This window comes from Mesoplodon densirostris, chromosome 9 (assembly GCF_025265405.1).
Source record: "Mesoplodon densirostris isolate mMesDen1 chromosome 9, mMesDen1 primary haplotype, whole genome shotgun sequence".
In the NCBI taxonomy this organism is placed as follows: Eukaryota; Metazoa; Chordata; class Mammalia; order Artiodactyla; family Ziphiidae; genus Mesoplodon; species Mesoplodon densirostris.
Genome location: NC_082669.1, coordinates 48450602 through 48474770, shown reverse-complemented (window position 1 = coordinate 48474770; position 24169 = coordinate 48450602). Strand labels below are relative to the sequence as shown.

At 36.3% G+C, this 24169-nt stretch overlaps 1 protein-coding gene across 1 annotated transcript in view; it reads right to left on the bottom strand.

Annotated features, from left to right (window-relative positions):
- Positions 1-24169, bottom strand: part of THSD7A (thrombospondin type 1 domain containing 7A) — a 442804-nt gene that overhangs the window by 246848 nt on the left and 171787 nt on the right. The window contains exon 2 of the mRNA XM_060108907.1: positions 13261-14092. Coding sequence (XP_059964890.1) covers positions 13261-14092 — 832 coding nt within the window. The remainder of the gene's footprint in view (positions 1-13260; positions 14093-24169) is intronic.

The window sequence follows — 24169 nt, the reverse complement described above, 5'->3', positions numbered from 1 at the left end:
GGCTGTCCATACTCTAAAATCTGGGACCTCCAATTCATTCTGCATGCCATTCCTGTTTGTGAAAATAATTCTGTCCCTGCTTACTGCAAAAACCTTCAAATTTCTTTGCCTTACTATCTTCACTGCCCTCTACAAATAACCTGCTCATTCTCAATTCTGAGATTTTTTTTAAAACTTATGTTTAACTTGGAATGCTCACTTTTCCCATCACACCACACGTAGGTAAATATAATTCATTTTGGGGAACTTGGTCAAATTCTGTTACCTTATCAAATTATTCTAGTCAATACAGATGCAGCTTTCTCTTGAAAACTTTAGGCATTTTATCTTAGATTTATCTTTCCATCAAGTATTTTTACCAACTATGAACTATGTATTATACAACTCATAAAGGACAAAAACTTTCTGGGTCTACATGGAGTTAGAGTAATTTAAAGTAATTTTACTTATTTTTTTCACTTTTTTTTCTCCTTGCTTCTCATGCATAGAATTAAAGATATCAAGTGCAGGAACAATGCTTTCCACAGAGCTGAAACTATACAATGTCTACCATAATTTAATTCACCTATTTCTTTTTAAATTTTACTATACAGGATCCCTGATAGACATGAACCTGCCAGAGACCTGCATTTTTGATAAACTTTGTGAAGCCCTATATAAAATCCAAAATGTATCAGTCAAAATTTATTTTTTTAATCAAAAACATGCTTTGTTTGTTCCAGCTCTCTACACTGTACATGACTGTACCAACATTCCAAGATCTTCAAAGTACAATGGCTTCTTGTATTAAGCACAGCACAGTTATTTTGTTCATTTACAATTCAACTGCCATCCTGGTAAATACTACCCAAACAAATTTTCCATGATCACATTCTTTTAAAATGTAGTATCAATAACCACATATCTATACTAAATAGAGAAAAAAATATCTGCCAAAAAAACTTTGGGGAAAAAAACTGGATAATTGACCTATAATAAAATGATACAAAATTAGAACAATAAAGAACACAGTAAGCTGAAAGTGTGAGAAGAGGCCTAAAATAATGCCCAATATATAAGTAACAACTTTAAGGAAGAAATAAGACAAAACACATGAAGTTACTAACACAATGTATTAGTAGATTCTAAGAGTGAGCATTTTCTTAATTAGGTTATACAAATAATGCGTGAATGATTTATTAAAATCCTTATCCCATGTAGATTTTTTTTCTTTTGAAAGTATTTCCTCCCATTGAAATTCTTCTTGTTATGTTCCAGTCAGACAGAGATTCAGTACTACCCATATAAAGCTGGTAGAATTCCAGCAAATAAAAGAGAACAATGGATGAAATCAAAATTGCTGCCAAGGAGATGCAAGGTCACTGCCCAGTCAGTGGCCAGGCTGCTTAAGGAAGTGCCCGCTCAAGGAAGTTTCACAAGGAAACATGCTCTCACACCAGCTCAAGGAAAAAAGCTAAACTTAGAACAGTCAAATGGGAGATATTAATAAAGCTCTGAGGAAAAAATGAGGCAGTTGGAATGGACTTTAAAGTTTATGTAAAGGAACATTCAGCATTGATATCTACACTGTGGCTTAAGGATAGCCCTGGCCCTAAATGCTTTCCTGTAAGTTAAACATATTTTAAAAGCTGCCTAAGAACTTCCTTTTAATTGTCTCATGATAGCATCATCATCTAAACCAAAAATACTCCTGGGAGGCAACAGAGACAGATGTAGGAGAGGTGAAGATATCCTAGGCATGATGAGACAGTGGTACCTTAGGATGGGGAAGTGACTCTGAGGGTCACACTGATATTTCTGAATTTGATATAAGTTTATAGGTGGATATTGACAATATTAGCCTTTTCGTTTGCTGTCATCAACACCAATTAATTGATAGTTATGACTAAGTAGCATAGTGGCTTCAAGATGTAAAAACAGAAATAATACGCTTACAGTATAACTAAAAATGCTAATAAATGGACTAAAGATTAAGCTAAATAAGCTAACACTCAGAAACTATTGGAATACGTTTACAATATTAGGAATGGTACATTTTCTATGTTCTGTAGAATATATATTTTATCTAATTATGCAACAGCAATTGTTTGGTGTTAACCAGGCACAATAATATTGAAATATATTCTAAGTGATGTCACTGGAATGGTCTAATATCTATATTCTACATACTATATATTCTATTTTCTCTTAGTTGAATATGACTTATCTCTCTTGAGTTATTTACATATTTTGGTTACTTTCTTCAGAATCTACAGAAATTTCCATTTTCCCATTGGCCTTACTTGACTCCATATTATTCACTATAAGGCTCAAGTTCCAAGACCAAACACTCTCTTAAATTTTAAGCCTTTGACAAACATTTATTGGAGGCTAGGCACTGTCTTAGCTGAATGGGGGTAAATAAAGACTAAGTTAATAAGTAAACCAGCAATGACACAGTAGTAATTCTCTGGCTCTAATATTGTACTCTAGTATATGTCAAGGTTAGCAGAAAACAAATTACAAACTCACATGGGTTAATTCAGAAGAGTTTAATAAAAGGATTATTAACCACAGCAACAGCAAGGGCAGTGTTATATCGCCAAGGGGTGGTGAAGAACTCTGGGGCTAGCAGCTATGGGAAATTTATCACCCCAAGGTGACCAAGGGACCAAGAAAAGGATTTTAGCAGCACTGAGCTAGATGCAGAGCAGTAGGAGAGGGCTGCTGGGCAGGGGCTGAAGCCTTTTGTTAGAGGAGCTCAGGCACTGCTGACCCCAGAAGACAGAATGAACACCCCAACACCCCTCTCTTCCCACCTTCTGATAGACTGCTGCTGCCTCCCGTGGGTAGAGCCCAACCGGGAAGAAGAGAACTGGGAAGGCTTATTAATGTGCTGCTCCAGGCACATAAGCAGGATCTGCAAGTTCTGCGAGTGACTCTCTAAGGGTCAGTTATGCCCAGTTATGCCCAGTTAGTTCTACATTTTGAGAAAAGTAAAGGTTTTCTGGTTAGCCATATATTATCTACAAAAGAATGTGGACATATTAACTACTTCTTTAGTCAGATGTGGCCAGAAAGCAGCTGAGGCAAGCTCCTGAGAAATGCTGGTGAGTATCTGGCAGGCAAATCGACACTGGGGATATTACAGAAAGTTTTTAATCTAAAAGCCTGCTATTTATGCATGAGAGGTAGTAATTTTATAAATGGATTCTGAATAACCTAAAACTAGTCAATATTACTTTAAGAAGTGGGCAATTTACTCCCTCCTTTTTGGTAAGGTCAGGATAAGATTTGCAGTTGCACTGATTCACAGTCATATCCTGGGAATGGGCCCTCAGGAACCATGCACCACATCAACTGAGGAAAAATCTTGCAGTGACTTTCAAGACCAGGAGAGTGGTCTTATTCTACAGGCACTGCATATACATTCATTTCCATGTTTCACAATGAACTGATTTGTGGAACACGTTGAAAATTAACTTTCAGCCAAGAAAAATATATATGACTTTTTATATATATGACAATTTTAGGTATGGTTTTGGTTCAAGGTTCATTGGAATCACAAAACGTGGAAGGCCTTTAGAGAATTTTTAACATCCCTCCTTCTTTTGCTCGTCACTGCCCATTGCCATACACACATATGGTTTATGGGTGAAAAAAAACTGTCCCAGAAGGTTTAAATGACTTGTTCAATGTTGTGGAGCCATGAGTGCACAGGTTTCCCTATTCTTACTGAGTACTTATTTCTCATAATTATCCATTACTTAAATTCCCCTCTTGTTGACTGAGCCAAATTTTCAGACTGTTGTAAAGCCAGTAGCTTTATATTGAACTTTTATATGACCATTCTAGAGAGCAAGCCTAAAAGAGAAGGATGGAGTAGTTAACAAGTATCCTAGAGTAAAATAGGAATCAGGCATAAAGAGAGAGACTATGTTGAGAAGAAATACAATTTCCTATTCAACAGATTTAAGTTTGAAGTTTAGAGGGTATGTCAAAAAAGCATGAGTTTAGGGAAAAAAATCAGAAAGTCACTTGAGCATGATTCATTACTATTTGAAATACTAAGGTTGAATTTATATAGAGACAAAAAAAGAAAAAGAAAATTGATAACAAAATGAGAGAAAAGTACTCCAATTTGTCAGTATTTCTAGGAGTTACTAGATTATTTTCCTCTTCATGTATTACCCAGTTTTTAAAAAAGATTATTTATTTAGAGCAGTTTTAGTTTTATGACAAAATTGAGAGGAAGGCACAGAGATTTTCCATATACTCCCTGCCCTCACACATGCACAGCCTCCCCCATTACCAACATTACTCACTAGGAAGGTACATTTTTTACCAAGGATGAACGTACTTTGACACATCATAATCACTCAAAGTCCACTGTTTACATTACGGTTCAGTCTTGGGGTTGTGCATTCTGAGTTTGAAAGTACAATGGCATATATCCATCATTATGATATCATACACAGTACTTTCACTGCCCTAAAAACCTTCCCTATTCATCTCTTCCTCCTATATAATCCCTGGCAACACTGATCTTTTTATTGTCTCCATAGTTTTGCCTTTTCCAGAATATCACATATGTAGTTGGAATCACACAGTATGTAGCCTTTTCAGATTGGCTTCTTTCACTTTGTAATATGCATTTTAGCTTCCTCCATGTGTTTTCATGGCTTGATAGCTTATTTCTTTTTAGCACTGAATAATATTTCATTGTCTGAATGTAAACACAGTTTCTTTATCCATTCACCTACTGAAGGACATCTTGGTTGCTGGAGGCTGAGTTAATTTTTGTGAAGGGTGTAAGGTCTATGTCTAGATTCCTTTTTTTGCACGTGGATATTCAGTTGTTCCAGCACCATTTGTTGAAGAGACTATCATTGCTCCATTGTATTGTTTTTGCTTCTTTGTCAAAGATGAGTTGACTATGTTTATGGACCCAGTTATTTTTTATCCTTATGTATTTGTGCCTAAAATGTCTGATTCATGGAGTTATCTGGAAGCTGGATAAAGCTACTTTTTTTTTTTGTCTTAGCCAACAGAAATCTGTTTTAAATTCTAATTCTTATTCCATCAGGAATTTACTGGGCTGAATTTTCCACACTTTTTGTCAATGCTTCCATTAGATTTATAATTACAACTAACTGCCTTTGTCAGACAATACAACAAAACAATGTGTGTTCAAAAGGAAGGTATTTTCAAAAGTAGGCTCTACTTCCACTAAGTACTTCTTGTATTACATATAGCAGATTTCATAGTTATTCCTGAACCATGTGCCTTTGAAATGCATAGTCAGGTCTTTATTTCAGGAATTGGTGAGTTGGGACAGCTAAAAGCTTTCCAGATGTGAGGTTGGCTTACAGCAAAGCCTTAGATCTTACAAGCCTTAAAGCTATGCTTGCTTCAATCTAGAAATGTCTGCCTCCTATATCCCCTTCTTCTCCACTTCACTTGACAACTCAATTCAGCCAAGAGATGAGGGGAGTTATGTTCTGTTCCTCCAGCTATACTTCCCCTGTGTTTCTAGGGTGAGGAACTGGATCCTAAGGGACTTTTCCTATCGCCTCTGTGGATGGTCCATGCCCACCTCCCAAGACTGAGATAGTCCAAGGAAAAGATTCTTGAATGGATCTTCCTGGATTGGGCCCTAATTACTTTAAAGGAATCTCCCCACCTCAAGTCCTAGATTCCTCCATCCTTTAGATCTGGATTTTTCATGTGGATACTTTCTTTCTTTCTTTCTTTCTTTTTTTTTTTTTTTTACTGCAAATAGAAGTGATTATTTCCCTTATTGGTGTTTCTGGCTGATTTCCAGGCAGTGAATTAAAATAAAACTACCTTTACTCCCTTATGTTTAATTAGAGGTCACATACTGCAATGGACTGAATGTTTGTGTGCCCCCAAAATTCGTATGTTGAAAACCTTAACCCTCAGTGTGATGCTATTAGGAGGTGGGACCTTTCAGAGGTAATCATGAGGGTAGAGCTCTCATGAATGGGATTAGTGCACTTATAAAGGAACCCTAGAGAGAGCTCTCTTCTCCTCTTTCTGCCATGAGAAGATACAATGAGAAGTGAGCAGTCTGCAACCTGGAAGAGGGCCCTTACCAGACACCAGATTTGCTGATGCCTTGATTTTGGACTTCTCAGTCTCCAGAACTGTGAGAGAAATTTTTTTTCTGTTGTTTATAAGCCACCTAGTCTATGATACTCTGTTACAGTGGCCTGCATTGATTGAGATACGTATCTTATTTGGTAATAACTACATGGCATTCCACATGTGGAAGCACCATGATTTAAGTAGTCCTTTATTGGTTGGATTTAGATTGTTTTTCTGTAACAAATCATGCTACAATGAGAGATGTACACATATTTACACAGATATATTTTAGAAAAAATTTCCAGGAATAAAATCACTGCCAAAGGAACGTGTATTTTTTTTTTTTTTTTGCGGTATGCAGGCCTCTCACTGCTGTGGCCTCTCCCGTTGCGGAGCACAGGCTCTGGCCATGCAGGCCCAGCGGCCATGGCTCACGGGCCCAGCTGCTCCGCGGCACGTGGGGTCTTCCCGGACCGGGGCACGAACCCGCATCCCCTGCATCGGCAGGCGGACTCTCAACCACTGCGCCACCAGGGAAGCCCAGGAACGTGTATTCTGAATTTTGCCATGTATTATAAAATTATTTTTCAGATATTTGTACCTATTTTTGCCCCCACCAAAACTGTATAAGAGCAACTCTTTCCCCCATTTCTTTATATTAAATACTATTGTTGATAAAATAGCAAGCAAGTCTCAGACTTCTATCCATACAAGGTCTGTTTGCAGGATTGGCCTTTGGCTGGCATCTGGGAACTTACCTGGTAAACAGTTCCCTACATTGATATAAAATTTTCTCTAAATGATAAAACTGCTCTAAATGATAAAGTGGCTCTCTGTGCCTAATTTGTTTGTCTAAACAATGTGGTTTATGGTGAATAGTTGCTTTCCCTCTGGGAGTTTGGAATTTTTGTACATGCCAGGTTGAGGGTGCCTATGTGATCAACTGCTAATAAAAGTTTGGGGGCACTGAGTCTCTAGTGAGCTTTCCCAAGTAGACAATGCCTTGCCAGTGTTGTTGCAGCTCTTTGCTGGAGGAGTTAAGCATAGGCTGCGAAACTCCTCAGGGAGAGGACCCTGGAAGCTTGCTTCTGGTTTCCTCTCATCTTTTCTCCATGCACATTTCCCTTGGCTGATTTTGCTTTGCATCCTTTCACTATAATAAATCTTACCTATGAATGCAACTATATGCTGATTCCTCTGAGTCCTTTTAGTGAATCACCAAACCTGGAGGCTGTAATCCCTGATACACTATCAAACATTTTTATTTGCTAATTTGACAGGTGAAAATGAGATTTTAAATGTTTTATATTTCTTAATTATGATTGAAGATTAGCATATTTTCTCTGACCTGATCCTGTCCTTTGCTGATTTTAATAGACTTTATTTTTTAGGGCAGTTTTAAGTTCACAGCAAAATTGAGTTGAAAATATAAACAGTTCCCATATACCCTCTGCCTTGACACATGCATAGCCTCACCCATTACCATCATCCCCCAGAGCGGTACATCTGTTACAACTGATGAACCAACACTGACACACCATTATCACCCAAAGCCCATAGTTTATATTATGACTCACGTCTGGTGTTATACATTCTATGGGTTTGGACATATATCAACCATCACAGTATTATATGGAGTAGTTTGTGCTAAAAATCCTCTGTGCCTTGCCTATTCACCCTTCCCTTCCATCTAACCCCTGGCAGCACAGATCTACTTATTGTCTCCATAGCTTTGCCATTTCCACAATGCCATATATTATAGTTGGAATCATGCAGTATGCAGTCTTTTCAGATTGGCTTCTTTCACTTAGTAATATGCATTTAAGTTTCCTCCATGTGTTTTCATGGCTTGATAGCTCATTTCTTTTTAAGCAATGAATAATCTTCTATTGTCTGAATGTAACACAGTTTCTTGATCCATTCACCTACTGAAGGACATCTTGGTTGCCTCTAAGTTTTGGCAATTATGAATAAAGCTGTTATAAACATTCATGTGTAGATTTTTGTGTGGACATAAGTTTTCAGCTCCTTTGGGTACATTCTTGGTGAAGCATGATTGCTGGATCATATGGTAAGAGTATGTTTAGTTTTGTAAGAAACTGCCAAACTGTCTTCCAAAGTGGCGGTACCATTCTGCATTCCCACCAGCAACGTAGAAGAGAGTTCCTGTTGCTCTACATCTTCACCAGCTTTTGGTGTTGCCGTTATTTTGGATTTTGGCCATTCTAATAGGTGTGTAGTTGTATCATAGTGTTGTTTTAATGTGCATCTACTTGATGACATATGATGTGGAGCATCTTTTCATATGCTTAATCTGCCTTCTGTATATCCTCTTTGGTGAGGTATTTGTTAAGGTTTCTAGTCCATTTTTTAATCCAGTAGTTTGTTTTCTTACTGTTGAGTTTTAAGAGTTCTTTGTATGTTTTGGATAATAGCCCTTTATCAAATGTGTCTTGCAAATGTTTTCCCCAGTGTGGCTCGTCTTTTCATTGTCTTAAACTTATGCTGATTTTTATATTAGATTTTGGACTTTTTCCCTAATGATTTGTAGGAGATCTTTATGTATTAAGAAAACTAGCTCTTTGTCAATTTTACATATCACAAATATTTTTTCTTCATTTGCTACTTGGATTTTAATTGGTTAACATTATTCCTGAGCAAAATTTTCTTTATTCAAATAAATATAATCATATAGATGAATCTTTTCCTGTATGTTTTCTGCATTCTGTGGCCTAATAGGTCACATAAAGATACCTTCCTTATTTTGAGACTTCAACTTTCTAGCCTTTCTTCTAGTATTTAAAAAGAAAACATTTTTAAGTACTAAATGAACCTGGACTTTGTTTGGGTATACAACTGAAAAAGGGATACAATTCTTTTTTCCCCTTCCTTCTTCTTCTTCTTAATGTGGCAAAGCAATTGCCCTCCAAACAAAAACAAACTGATTAAATTATATTTTTTCTCCCAACTTGGAAATGCTCCTTCACCATTGGCACCATACTGCAGGGTTTTGGGGAGCTATTTTCTAGACCCTTTTCTGATCTGATTATTCATGTGCTAACATAAAATTATTATTATTCAAAGAATAAAATGCATTTAATTATCTTGTGACACTAGTCTTTTCTCTCTACTTTTATTTTTCAGAATTTTCCTGGCTTTTACTTATTTTTCTCTTGTTAATTTTATAGTAACAATGTAGGGACAATTCATATATTTATTAGATGTTCTAGAAAGGCACACATTTACTTTTGTACTTTCAAAGTCTGGTATTATGCGCAGAAATTTTATAATTAGGTTTATTAACAGAATTTTTACTATTGTAAATGGGATATTTTAATTTTTTGTGTCCATGATGTTTAGCTAATTGTTGTTTGCATCTAGGGAATATATTGATTTTGAGATATTATCTTTGTGTCTATCCACCCTATTGAGGTATTTTATTGTTTATAATATATTTTCAATTGAATATCTTAAGTTTTCTATAACATCTGGAAAAATCTTAATATTCCCACCTGTTTTCCAATTTTCATTTCTTTCTCTTTTCCACTACATTGACTAGTACTTACAGATCAATGTTAACAGTGAAGATAATGTGCAGTCCTGTCTCATTTTTGACTATAAAGGAAATGCTTCTAGTGTTTCAGAACTGGGTACTAACCTGGTCTTTGGCTTGGTGTCTCTTTGTCTCTCTTTATAAAATTGTTCTATATCAGGTCTTCCATGAGGACATTATTTCAGCCTCCTCTACCAGAATCTTGGCCCTGTGCAGTTTCAATCTGTGGATTAAAGTCTTGCAACTTCAGGAAAGTCTTCTATTATATTTTGGGGGTTTTGTTTTATCTTTTTTCTGTTCTTTTTCTGGTCGTACCTTTAGGAATCCCAGAATTTTATATAGTGATCTCCTTTCCAGACCCATCATCTTTTTAAAAAATTGGAGCTGATGTTCTTAAACTGTTCTCCATCTCACTGACTCCTCTTACCACCGAATATTTTCCAATTACCGTTGCATGTAATGTGAATTTATTTACTTGTTTTATAATTCTCTTCCTTGTCTTTTCTGAGCTCTGTCAAATCACTTTTAAAATTCTATTTTCTTGACTCTTCTTTGAATACTAAAATTACTTCTGGTTTTGATTCAGAAGATCATATTCTCTTTCATATGTTTGGTTTCTTGAAGAGCTGTCTGTTGAAACTTTCAAAACAACTCTTGACCTGGGGTAAGACTCTATTCAAGCCTGGCTGAAAATCACTGGTTCACAGGGAAGCCCCCTGTGTCATGGTGTGTGTAATGATTTAGAATTCTCTTCCACTGGTCATCAAAACTTTAATCCCCCAGTCCATCAAACTAATAGCCTTTTCTTGGCAATAATGGCATAGTGAGTTTCCCTCAGTGTTATTAGGCCATATTCTGTTTTCAAACAGAACACAAGAATGCTTCAGCAGCCCTTTCACTAACACAGACCATGCCATCATAAAACATGCCATTAACCTGGCCCCTCAGAAGTTTCAGGTTACTCTTAGAGATTTTGAGTGCTCATGAAAGCTATAAAGACATAATGCCCCTTTAACTTTCCTCCCTCAATTAGATCTATTTAATTTATAGATTGAAAATGAATCTATAATCTTTTCTATCAATTGTGGTTTGGGACTGTGATTGTTTCCTATTGTCATAGAAGATGGACTTGCATTCATGTTTTTCATTCTTACTGATTTTAGTCTGTTTGAAAGCAGAAAGCATGGGAAATCTATCATCTTTGGCTTTGAAGTTCTAGCAGCATTCTACTAAAATTATTTTTATTTGCCCTATAAACTGCTTCCCCAAGCTTCTTAGGTTTATTTAGATAAATTCATTTAGTTATTGTAATAGGACTGTTTTAGCCTTACTAAATGACTTTTTTATCCTCTTACACAATAAAATTGTTTCTGAGTTTGATATAAGATGAAACACTTTAATCATCAAGTCTTTCACCTGTGGTCCTGTTCTTTGTTGGAGTTATCCATCCATTCTTCACTTTAAAAAGCTTCACTGGTATGGTGTAATGTTTGAGAAAAATGTAGGCAAAATACCTAATTGTTGTATCTTCTTTACTAAGACTAATTTTCTTAATCATATATACTTATTCATATTATTCTTATATATAATTGTCAAATAAGAGAAATATTAAGAAGCAATTTAACATAATATTTAATTTATACCCTAGTAAGTTATAACATACATGCAACTACCATTTTATTGGAATAGATACGGTATTTCTAATGGAATATAAGCACCCGGCAGAGGATCTACAGATTTTTATATCTATTTGCTTACAAATAACTGGATGGAAATATCAGTCTCTATGCAGTAGTAGCTACTACCCTAATTATACTTTTAATTGAGTAGTCAACATGAAATTAAATGTCTACAGCATATTAACCTAGCGACAGCAGGAGACAACTCAAGTTGCCTTGGAGGCTTATTCAATTACATGGTGGGAGCCAAGTAACTAATATAACTGTAATACTTCAGGAAAAGAGATCAGAAAATCACTAGGAAAAGGACAGTCAGAAAAGAATTAAACAGGGATTGAAATTAAAATGTCCATGACACAGAATCAGAGGTGAACACACACACACACACACACACACACACATACACACAGATACTCACACTCCCTCTCCCTCTCCCTCTCTCTCTCAAGGAGTTACAGGGAACCTGGGGAATGAAGGCAGGAGAAGCAGCCTTTAGCAAGACCAGGAAAAGAGTTGTATTGATGACCTCAGAACAGAGAGAGAGCAAATTACTGTACGGCTGAAAGAAAATCCAACTGTGTATGTACAAAGAGGGAGTAGCAAATATCCTAAAAATAGCGACCAGAACAATGGCATGATGAGAGAAATTGTCTTAGGCAGATACATCAATTGTTTGTTTACTCACTTATTGAAACTATATCCTGCTCCAAAAAGGCTTTCAGTCAGCTTTCAAAATCCACAGATAGCAAAATCATTAGACAAGAATGAATGAAAGAAAATAATGAGGGTGAGAAGAACATGAAGCCAGTGGGGGGTATTAGTAAACAACACGCATGCCACACAGTCCTACTTATGTTCCCAAGGTAAACAGGAAAACGTGATCTATTACAAGATTTCCAGGGGCCATAAGGAAAACGATCCAGATGCTCACCAGAAGCACATGGGTTGAGACTTCAGTGAAATTTATCTTATGTGTTTTTAATCAAGAGAACAGACTGTGCAACGGAGTAGATGACACTTCCAATGTCATTTCTACAATAAATATGATATAAAATTCTGAGTGATGTTGCCATAATTTCTCTCAGTTCAGTCCAAATCATAGCTGCATAAATATTTCAGAAGAAGCAATTACGCAAATGATCCAAATAAGCCCCTCCCAGATGGTCTGGCTTATCCAAGAGCAAAATTTAGAATATCCAGAAAACATAATACCCTTTAGATAATCCTCAATGAATATTTTCACAAGAAATAAATCATGCATGAGAAGTCTTTCATAATATAGTCATTATTTACCCAGAGATAATTTGACAAATAATTTCTGTCTAGACAATGCAGTCAATTAATTACATGTTTTCTAAAGTAAGCTACTCATGATTAAATAACCTTTACTTACCTTATTTTCTGCTGGTTTCCCTCTTCTTCTCTGGGGAGAGTTATTCCATTTTATTAAATGTAAAAGGAACTATTCTTAGGTATAGCTCCCTGGGTGGTTTAGATTTTGTTTATAGAGTAATTCTGAACATGCTATAAACTTGGGGAGATTATAAGTGTGCCTTATTCTTACTAAAATAAGTATCTGAATTGAAAATTCCCAAACGCCAGCCCACTACGTTTCTTTTTTCCCCCCATCATAGGTGAAAACAGCATTGCTGACCTAAAGAAGCAATATCATCTCATGGAGAATCTCTCATGCTTTAGACTTTGACAGGAAAATTTAAATTACCTCTAGTGGTATAGTGCCTAAACATGTACAAAACAGAGGTAACTTCAGGAAAACCACAAAAGTTTAAATGTCTTCAAGTGGAAAATGTCCCACTTGGGGGTAGCTCATCCTAGGTGTACACATATGAATTCCAGGACTTAGTACAGAAGGTCTTAAGTACTCTCTAGCCCATGGTCTTGACAGAGAGACACGTTTATTTAATGGTAATAAAATGTTACCTCAAATCAGCAGCTTTCCCCGTCTTGTTAGTACACATAACTTCTCTGGTCTGGTATCCAATCTGGATGTCCCAATATTTGTTCTCTTGTCGGTTCTGTCTGTTTCTATTTCTCTTTTTCTTGATCAGTTCATGGGCCTCCGGATCCTTCACTCTTTTCCCTCGGTCCTTGCCCCGTTCTTTATTCTTCCCACGTCTCCTTGCTTGTCTTACTTGCCTCGAGTGGGGTATCGAGCATGTGCTCCAGGGTCCCACCTGCAAGCTGTACATGCTCTCTTCAGCTTCACAGGCACTCGACTGGCACACCTGAAACTCAGTCAGATTTGGACAGCCTGAGCCTCCAAATTGGGGGGGCGCCACCACATGACGCGTCCGGTGCTGGAGCCCACTGCCACAAGTCTTGGAGCATTCCGACCAGGCAGAAAACTCAGACACAATGCAGTCTTGCTGGCAGGGGATGAGGCAGGCCTGTTCCAGAAGAGGCTTGGGCTCAAAGTACTCACAAATGATATCCTCCGCAGGGATGTCTTTCTCTTTCTGGATGCACATTATCTCTCGCACCTGAATGCCTTCTTCCCCTTTAATGCACTCAAGGGGTTTCTCCAGGCTTTTTGAAATCACAGGCTGACAGTGATTCCAGGGTCCCAGCCTCCAGTCGTATAACTCTTTGTGCCAGTCACAAACTTTGAAACAATTTTGCTGGTTACTGGGTCTCTCAGCCTGCTTGCAGTTAGTATGCAACGTTGTCCATCCTTCCACATGAGCACACCACACAGCCCGGGTCTGAATGCCTCCTGGACCACATTCGTCTCCCATGCATCGGCCCCATGGACCTAAAAACGATACAAGAGTTAACAGTGCTACTAGATGAAAACTACACATTACTTCACGTTCCAGAAAGTCACTTCAAGATCTAGTACATTAACTTCCCTGAAGTGTTATAAAGTAGGTCTCTGTACATGAATGTTGGAAAGTAATGATCTACACTCAGTATTTCTGCAGAAGGGGAACTGTGTCACAGAGTCTATATAAGGTAACTGCTGGGACAAGTTCATTTTGAGTCCTTTGGGGATTACTGAAAACTTGCTTTTATTCATTTTCTTAATTTTAGGTAGGTAGAGAACCCTTGCTCACATTAGAAACTAGTCACAGTGAAAACCCATTGCTCCTGCCTCATAACCATCAAATTCATTTCACTAACTGGCAAAGAAAATGGCTGCTTGTGAAGAACTTTGTCTCCTGCAGACTTTTCTTTTCCTGGGGCAATTAACTATTTTGTAGAATATGCTCTCTTCCCTCTCATTTTCTGTTGTTGTACATACTATGACTGAAAGAATCTATTAGTTGCATACGTGTGTGCTGACAGAAGTGTTTACTTTCTTGTAACCAAAGCTGGGAAGTGGAAAATTCTTCATTCTATTACATTCTGCCTTTAAGTTTACAAAAAAAATTTTTTTCTCATCTCCACAGTGAAATAGAAAGATGGGTAAGAGAATTAAAATTTAACTAAAAGATTTTTGGAATTTTCTGCATGTTAAAGGGTTACTTTGAGTTTTATCAATTTATTCATTTCCTAAATATGAACTACTTGGCATTATGGAGCAATTTTATGGAATACTTAAGTCAGTGGCTTTAAAATGAAATGTGGGCTTTTTACCTTAGAATCCTTATCATAGATTGAAACCTACTTATATTTGCATACATCTTTTCTTTTTTTAAGGTAGATAATAGGATTCTCAAGGCTTTAATAGACAAATAGCAATTTATGTAATAGAGATTACATTATTTTGGAATTTTAAAGAAATGTAATAATCATATAATTACATGATTTTCAAAATGTGGTCCCTGGCATTTGAGGAATTATTTGATATAGACTAGAGCCATCTTCCATAGGCTGTATGGGAAGGGGGCGAGCAGCATACAGGGTCCGGCTCTAGGGTCACTCAGCCCCACCCCACTCCCTTCCTCCCTCATTGCTGCTTCCCTAAGAAAAGCTCCATTATTGTTATTTATTTTTATGTATGTTGAGATTATACATAGATTTTGTCTGAGAAGAGGCTTCTGTCGCTGAAAAGTAAAAACCACTAAACTACGCCAAGAGATTCACTCTATGAATGAGGAAAACAAGTGACAAGGAGGGGAGGTGAATTGCCAAGTTCACATCTTAAATGAATAAAAAACCATCCTGGATTTTAGACTCCAGGTCTGACTTTTATTTTTATTATTTATCCTAGATTTCAGAGCTTGAGACTTAGATACTCCTATACAAAATGATTAATCTACAAAGAATGAAATATGAAGAATGTGCTTATATTTAAACATTTAATTTTGTTTAACTAGGAAGATGTTTACAAGTTGCATATGTTAACTTCATTACAAATGGAATGATGGAGTTGTAAATAGAAAACAGATTGACTGAAAATACTGTACTAACTAACTACAGTTGCATGAAAATTTGGCATACCTATATCATTACTCTATGAAGTTCATATGCATATGTAGAGAATTACAAGTGGCTTAAAATACATTCAGGGAAACAGCCTTCCCAGAGTGCTGATGTCAAAACTTTATGAGCTAAGAAAGTCAGTGAGTTTATTACATCTGTATACATGGAATACTTGATAATATTTTAATCTTATTTTTAATTTGTCAAAGAAAAATATATATTCATAAGTCTGTTGATGTTATCTTAGAGATTTCCTAAAACTCCAGTTTGGAAATCAGAACGTGGGACCCTTCTCAAGGGAACACAGTAAAATGTATGAAATTTTAGTTAATTCCATAAATCTTTGTTATTTATTCCTTTTCCCCTTCATACTTGAACAACAGTAATCTTTATTTCTCATCCTAAATACAGCATATAAAGATACATTTATGTTGGACCATCAAGTTAGGAGTAAGCTATATGCCATTAAGTCTAAATTTCAAAATATAAGTGTCTTGCATTAACTCAAAGTGTAAAATCCAGGTGTAATTCAGTAGAACTTCTTGATATTTTGTTTTCCAATCTTTGATACTAATTATGAAATTAGACTGAAGAATCAGACTAGGACTATTAAGAAGTTAGTCTTTTATCCTCCAAGTAAAAACAAAAAAATTTTATAGGAAAGTTATAGATTTGGCACTCAAAAATATTTAATTGTACTCTTTAGGTAGGTTGTACTACTATTAATGGGTGTGTTTCAACTAATTGATGAAAATTAATATTTTATTACTGAAATCTGAGTATACAAAATGTGGATTGACTTTAAGTCTGTGTGTTATTACTGAGTAAGGAAAACACACATACTAAAAAACAAACCGTCTAAAACTATGAAGCAGAACTATACAACACTAGTTAACTATTACGTTTGAAATTTACCCTAGACAAAATAAGGATGGGTGAAGATATTACTCTAATAAACCAAATTTTATCAGAAAACTCCAGCCTTTCTTATAAGTTTCTTCAAAAATAAAAGTGAATGATGGTTACTTTGAAAATGATCCATAGCTTACTAACGTCAAATTAGGGAGAGATCCCTTCTTACACATTCTTAGAACACTCCACATGTCTCTCACATCATGTTTACCACAATTTCAATTAGTTTATTAAATAATAGTTTGCCAATATCTGTTTATCACATTAGACTGACTCAGTGGCTCCTTAAGAACAGAACTTTGCCTATCTTCTGCAACATTTGGTTTGATCATGTCTTTTAATTTTCATGGCTGGCTTTTGAATGAATTTCCTCAATTATTTTGTTCAGAAAAGAGAGAATTTAGTTTGCAGATTTTATTATCCAAGGCATTACGTGGTTGATATCAATGCCAACAGAAAGAAAGAAACTGAGTTCAAGAAAAATTCTACACTATTTCATATACATTGATAATGAATAAGCATTTCTAAAGTTGACTTAGATAACTAGAAAAAGCATACATTCTATATACAAATTCTACTCAATTTCCATTCCAAAAATATTATCATAGGTTCTATTAACCAGCTAGTAATAGATAACATTGTTGGGTTTATTTTATTCCAAGTATATTTACATTGAGAACGAGAAGATAGGTATCCCAAGAAAATTCTAGAGATATATAAAAATACTAGGCTAAAGGGGAAAAAAAAAACACATGAAGGCACCAGTGAAAGTAGAGGTGGCAATATAATCACAATTGAACCTAAAGAAAACTCATTCACTTTGCAGGGTACCTTATCCGCCATCATAACTTTTCATTAAACCATGGGTATTGCACTTGTGTCCAATTAACAGACCTATTGAAAAATCAGATCTTCACCACTGCACACCTGATGAAGGGCTGTCTAGTTCTGTCCTCCAAGTAGTCTTAAAATAATCACATACTGAACAGAAAGAGGACCACATCTAAAATTACTCTTGGCAGCTAAGAATTATCAGCCCAATTAGCTACCATGTTTCAAGAAGTACAAATGTTTTAAAGTGCAATTTGAAAAGCACAATACGCAAACTCTATCAAGGAAAACATGAAGTCGTCTACCAAGCACAATATGAGAATATGATATTTAATTCATAGGTCTCTGCACAAATATTAAATTGTAGCCCCACAGTGCATATTACTAAGAGTGGGAAATGGTGGTGTTAGAAAGGTTGTGTGTGTCTGCATGAGTGTATGTGTGTGTGTATCAGGATGTTTGTGTTTTTAACAGGAATAGAAAGAATTTCCATTAGTTTGAAACTTCCTTCCTTTATTATTCTTGTTCATGATTATATACAGAGAACTTGGAATCTAATTGTGCAAAACAAAAGATAGGCACCTTTCTACTTAAGAGCTTGGTAATGTCCCTTTATGGATGGAAATGTATTCCTGCATACAGATTTGTAGGATTGTGTTCATTCAGTATCATGAAAGCAATTCTAGGATGTAGGTTAATAAATACATGTAGAACACTTAGCTTGACAGATTTTATGTAAATTGAGAAAAATACACTGGATATCTTATTCCACTAAAAAGTTAAAACAAATGTTTGCATATACAAAATATTTATGTAATTGTTAGACTCACAAAACAAATATTTTCACTTGGAACTGATGCAATATTATGCAAAATTGTTACAACAACTTTAAATGAATGCTACTTGGCTTCGTTTTACACTGACTAAGTGCTTTAAATATAATTCTTAACTCAATTTCCAAAAGTGTTGATAAAATAATGAATTTATTTTTATTCCCCCTAAGGAAGATTTCATAACATTCCTATTCTCTTCACATCATTCAAAACTCTCTCTTTATGTCAGTCTACAAAAGACAGTCTTTTAAATTTAAAATTAGTATGTTGCCCACCCTATTCAACACTGACTCCTTCTAAGATTGTTTTTCTATATGTCAAGGGCATGAGAACAATAAAAGGTTGAGCCTATAAAAGGCCACATTATTGACAGGTGGCTAGCAACTGTTCCAAAGAGCCTTATAAAAGATAAACACTATAAAAGGAGCATGAGAAAATTATGCAAACTACTTTCTGTCCTTGTTTGCTATAAAACTCTCAGATGAGCCAGTTTCTTATTTGAGTAAATATGTTTGCATCCTTCAAATGAGATGGTGCATTTTCCCTCCTGGATTTGTTTATGGAACAGCATGTCCTAGTTTACCATGATCAAGGAATGCACAAAAAACTTAGTAATATATTAAATTCTGTCTCATGAATGCTGCACAGTATCCTATTTTGAAAAACACAAGTCACAGATTTTTTAAAAATATCTTTATTGGAGTATAATTGCTTTACAATGTTGTGTTAGTTGCTGCTGTATAACAAAGTGAATCAGCTATACATATATATATATATATATATATATCCCCATATCCCCTCCCTCTTGTGCTTCCCTCCCACTTTCCCTATCCCTCCCCTCTAGGTGGTCACAAAGCACAGAGCTGATCTCCCTGTGCTATGTAGCTGCTTCCCACTAGCTATCTATTTTACATTTGGTAGTATATATATGTCCATGCCACTCTCTCACTTCGTCCCAGCTTACCCTTCCCCCTCCTCGTGTCCTCAAGTCCATTCTCTACGTCTGCGTCTCGACTCCTGTCCTGCCCCTAGGTTCATCACAACAATTATTTTTTTAAGATTCCATATATATGTGTTAGCATACAGTATTTGTTTTTCTCTCTCTGACTTACTTCACCCTGTATGATAGGTCCATCCACCTCACTACAAATAACTCAATTTTGTTTCTTTTTATGGCTGAGTAATATTCCACTGTATATATTGCCACATCTTCTTTATCCGTTCATCTGTTGATGGACACTTAAGTTGCTCCCATGTCCTGGCTATTGTAAATAGAGCGGCAGTGAACACTGTGGTACATGTCTCTTTTCGAATTATGGTTTTTTCAGGGTATATGCCCAGTAGTGGGGATGCTGGGTCATATGGTAGTTCTATTTTTAGTTTTTTAAAGAACCTCCACACTGTTCTCCATAGTGGCTGTATCAATTTACATTCCCACCAACAGTGCAGGAGGGTTCCCTTTTCTCCACACCCTCTCCAGCGTTTATTGTTTGTAGATGCTTTGATGATAGCCATTCTGACCACTGTGAGGTGATACCTCATTGTGGTTTTTTGGGGGTTTTTTTTTTTGTGTGTGTGTGGTACGCAGGCCTCTCACTACTGTGGCCTCTCCCGTTGCGGAGCACAGGTTCCGGACGCGCAGGCTCGGCGGCCATGGCTCACGGGCCCAGCCGCTCCGCGGCATGTGGGATCTTCCCAGACTGGGGCACGAACCCATGTCCCCTGCATCAGCAGGTGGACTCTCAACCACTGCGCCACCAGGGAAGCCCATCATTGTGGTTTTGATTTGCATTTGTCTAATGATTAGTGATGTTGAGCATCCTTTCATGTGTTTGTTGGCAATCTGTATATCTTCTTTGGAGAAATGTCTATTTAGATCTTCTGCCTGTTTTTGGATTGTGTTGTTTGTTTTTTTGGTATTAAGCTGCATGAGCTGCTTGTATATTTTGGACATTAATCCTTTGTCAGTTGCTTCATTTGCAAATATTTTCTCCCATTCTGAGGGCTGTCTTTTCGTCTTGTTGATGGTTTCCTTTGCTGTGCAAAAGCTTTTAAGTTCCCTTAGGTCCCATTTGTTTATTTTTGTTTTTATTTCCATTTCTCTAGGGGGTGGATCAAAAAGGATCTTGCTGTGATTTATGTCATAGAGTGTTCTGCCTATGTTTTCCTCTAAGAGTTTGATAGCGTCTGGCCTTACATTTAGGTCTTTAATCCATTTTGAGTTTATTTTTGTGGATGGTGTTAGGAAGTGTTCTAATTTCATTCTTTTACATGTAGTTGTCCAGTTTTCCCAGCACCACTTACTGAAGAGGCTGTCTTTTCTTCACTGTATATTCTTGCCTCCTTTATCAAAGATAAGGTGACCGGGCCTCCCTGGTGGCGCAGTGGTTGAGAGTCCGCCTGCCGATGCAGGGGATACGGGTTCGTGCCCCGGTCTGGGAGGATCCCATATGCCGCGGAGCGGCTGGGCCCGTGAGCCATGGCCGCTGGGCCTGCGCGTCTGGAGCCTGTGCTCCGCAACGGGAGAGGCCACAACAGTGAGAGGCCCCCATACCGCAAAAAGAAAAAAAAAAAAAAAAGATAAGGTGACCATATGTGCATGGGTTTATCTCTGGGCTTTCTATCCTGTTCCATTGATCTATATTTCTATTTTTGTGCCAGCACCATACGCTGTCTTAAGTCACAGAATTTTAAAAAAATTCTCTTCAATTTACTTGAGCAAATCAGTGTAGGAAAAAAAACCTAGAAATGACTGCTAATTATCAGGAAAGAAAATTTTTCATAAATCCCATAAACTAAGGGTAACTAGTCTTCATATTTTGCTGTCATCCTATTAGGCAATTAAAAATATATTTAAATAAATTTAAGGTCATCCTATAAGTTGTTTTATAATTTGCTTTTTAACTACACAATATGCTATAAAAATAACTCTGTTTCAATAAATGTTGGGGGGGCTCAGGTATACACACACACACACACACACACACACACACACAAAGACTGACCCTACTAGACAGTTCATCTCATATGTTCTTCATGTTTGCACAATTAGATCTATACTATGGTTGTATGGCATGTGTATCAATTTACCATGATTTACCTAATTGATATTCTATCTGTGGAAATTTAGGTCTTATAAAAAATTTTTTCCAACACTATACAGAATGTTACAATAACCATCGATTGTTATATATTGGTCAGGTAATTTAGCCAAGAGTTTTGCAAATTTTCAAGCTTTTGATACATCTGGTATTGCAAATGTGTCCACCCAAATGTACCAGTTTGCCCTCCAAACAGCCATTTATGAATACACATTTTTTTCCCTGATATCTACAGACTACTAGTTTTCCAAATTTGGGCTCCTATTGGGGGAATCTGATTTGCTGATTTCCTCAGAGGGTCCATCTTTTGACTATTTTAACTACACAGATAGTCTTTATTCCCTTAAATCCGATCTTTTGTGTACTGTGGTCTACATAAGACCTCAAACCTTCTGGAGAATTGCTAGTATCCTCCCTTTTTCCAACACTGAAAAATAAGTTTTTTTATTTTGTATTTATTTTGGTCATTTCAAAGGATGTTTGCTGTGCGTAGAAGCAAACATGTGATCTTAGATGTCTGTCTTGAAATAATCCCACAGATAGGTAAACTGAATGCCTGGCATACCGTACCATTCTATATTATACTAATTGATTGAATTATAAGTATGCACTCTCTCTAGGAGACCCCTTTGTGTAGATTTATCCACATAAAAACAATTAAATTTTGAATATTCACTGACTTAAAATGGATTAAACTTTCTTTTTAAAGGAAAAAAGGAGTGCTCATAACTTTTTTGACTTGAGTTTTAATTTAATTTCACTTTAATTTAAAATATAACTCTCAAATGACAAATCAGTTTGGTGGATAAGGAGAGATCACTGTGAAGTCAAGCTGAGCTTTCATCTTCAATAAGTAATTAAACTTTAATAAGAAATTATATAAGAGTATCAAATTAAATGTACAAAAATTAGAACAAGCTCTTTAAATCTGAAGAGACAATGAATGATGAATCAGTGACTAGGATAGCTGATTTCACAGTTACCAAATATAGTAATCTATTTTCAGGCCCTATCAACTTGATCTCTCTTACAAAAATTACTTAACCTCTTTGAATCTTGATTTCTCCCATATGTAAAACATAATATAATATGTACCATGTCATTAACTTCCATCGTCTTATAATACTATCTGAACCGTAAGCTAAGTATCAATATTATGAGGAATATTTGTGGTAAAGTTGTGAAATGCTTTTTTCTCACACAAAAAGATTTCATTTTTATGTGACTTAATCTTTTAAACTCTGCATGCATCAGTGGTGATTTCTTTAGGCTAGACTCCATGCAAGTCTGTTGACCCATGATCTCCTTGGAAGCAGATCCTTCAGCACCAGTCAACCTTCCGATAACTGCAGGCCTGGCCAGTCTTGACCACAGCCTCATAACAGACCCTGAGTCAGAACCACCCAGCTAAGTTGCTTCCAAATTTCTGACACATGGAAACTGAGATAATAAATTTTACTGGCTGTAATCAGCTAAATTTTGAGGTAATTTGTTATGTAGCAATAGATACCTAACACAGACTATGGTCCTTGAAGACGTATGCTGCCATAACCAAAAATTTAAAATATGGGAGTGGCATATTGGAACCAGGCAGTGGGCAGAGCTGGAAGGACAATGAGGAAAGTGTTAGTAAAAGCCAAAGGTACTTTTTTTAAAAAAAGACTGTTAGAAAAAGGCTAATGGTAGCTGCCAGTAAGAACTTAAAAAGAAGTGAGATCTCCAAAGAAGACATACAGATGGCCAAGATGCACATGAAAAGATGTTCAACATCACTAATCATTAGAGAAATGCAAATCAAAACTACAATGAGGTATCACCTCACCCCAGTCAGAATAGCCATCATCAAAATATCTACAAACAATAAATGCTGGAGACGGTGTGGAGAAAAGGGAACCCTCCTACACTGTTGGTGGGAGTGTAAATTGGTACATCCACTATAGAGAACAGTATGGAGGTTCCTTAAAAAACTAAAAATAGAACTACCATATGACCCAGGAATCCCACTACTGGGCATATATCTGGAGAAAACCATAATTCACAAAGATACATGCACCCCAATGTTCACTGCAGCACTATTTACAATAGCCAAGCCATGGAAGCAACCTAATTGTTCATCAACAAGATGAATGAAGAAGATGTGGTACATATATACAATGGAATATTACTCAGCCTTAAAAAGGAATGAAATAATGCCATTTGCAGTGAAATGGATGGACCTAGATAGAGATTGTCATACTGAGTGAAAGAAGTCAGAGGAAGACAAATATCACATGATATCACTTCTATGTGGAATCTTTAAAAAATGGTACAAATGAACTTATTTACAAAACAGAAATACAGTCACAGATGTAGACAACAAACTTATGGTTACCAAGGGGGAAGGGAAGGAGGGATAAATTGGGAGAGTGGGATTGATACATACACACTAATATATATATATAATAGATAACTACTAAGGACCTACTGTATAGCACAGGGTACTCTGCTCAAAACTCTGTAATGATCTATATGGGAAAAGAATCTTAAAAAGAGTAGATATATGTATATGTATACCTGATTCACTTTGCTGTCCAGCAGAAACTAACACAACATTGAAATCAACTATACTCCAATAAAAATTAATTTTAAGAAAAGAAGTGAGGAGAATGTTACAGAAATTTGAGGAAAGGGGATTCTTATATCATGACAGAAAGTTTAAGCAATACTGTCGCCTACGGTCATGTAGAGTAGAAAATACACCTTATGAACTGGGTGATCTAAGATTTCCAGTCAGAATGTTGAAGGTGC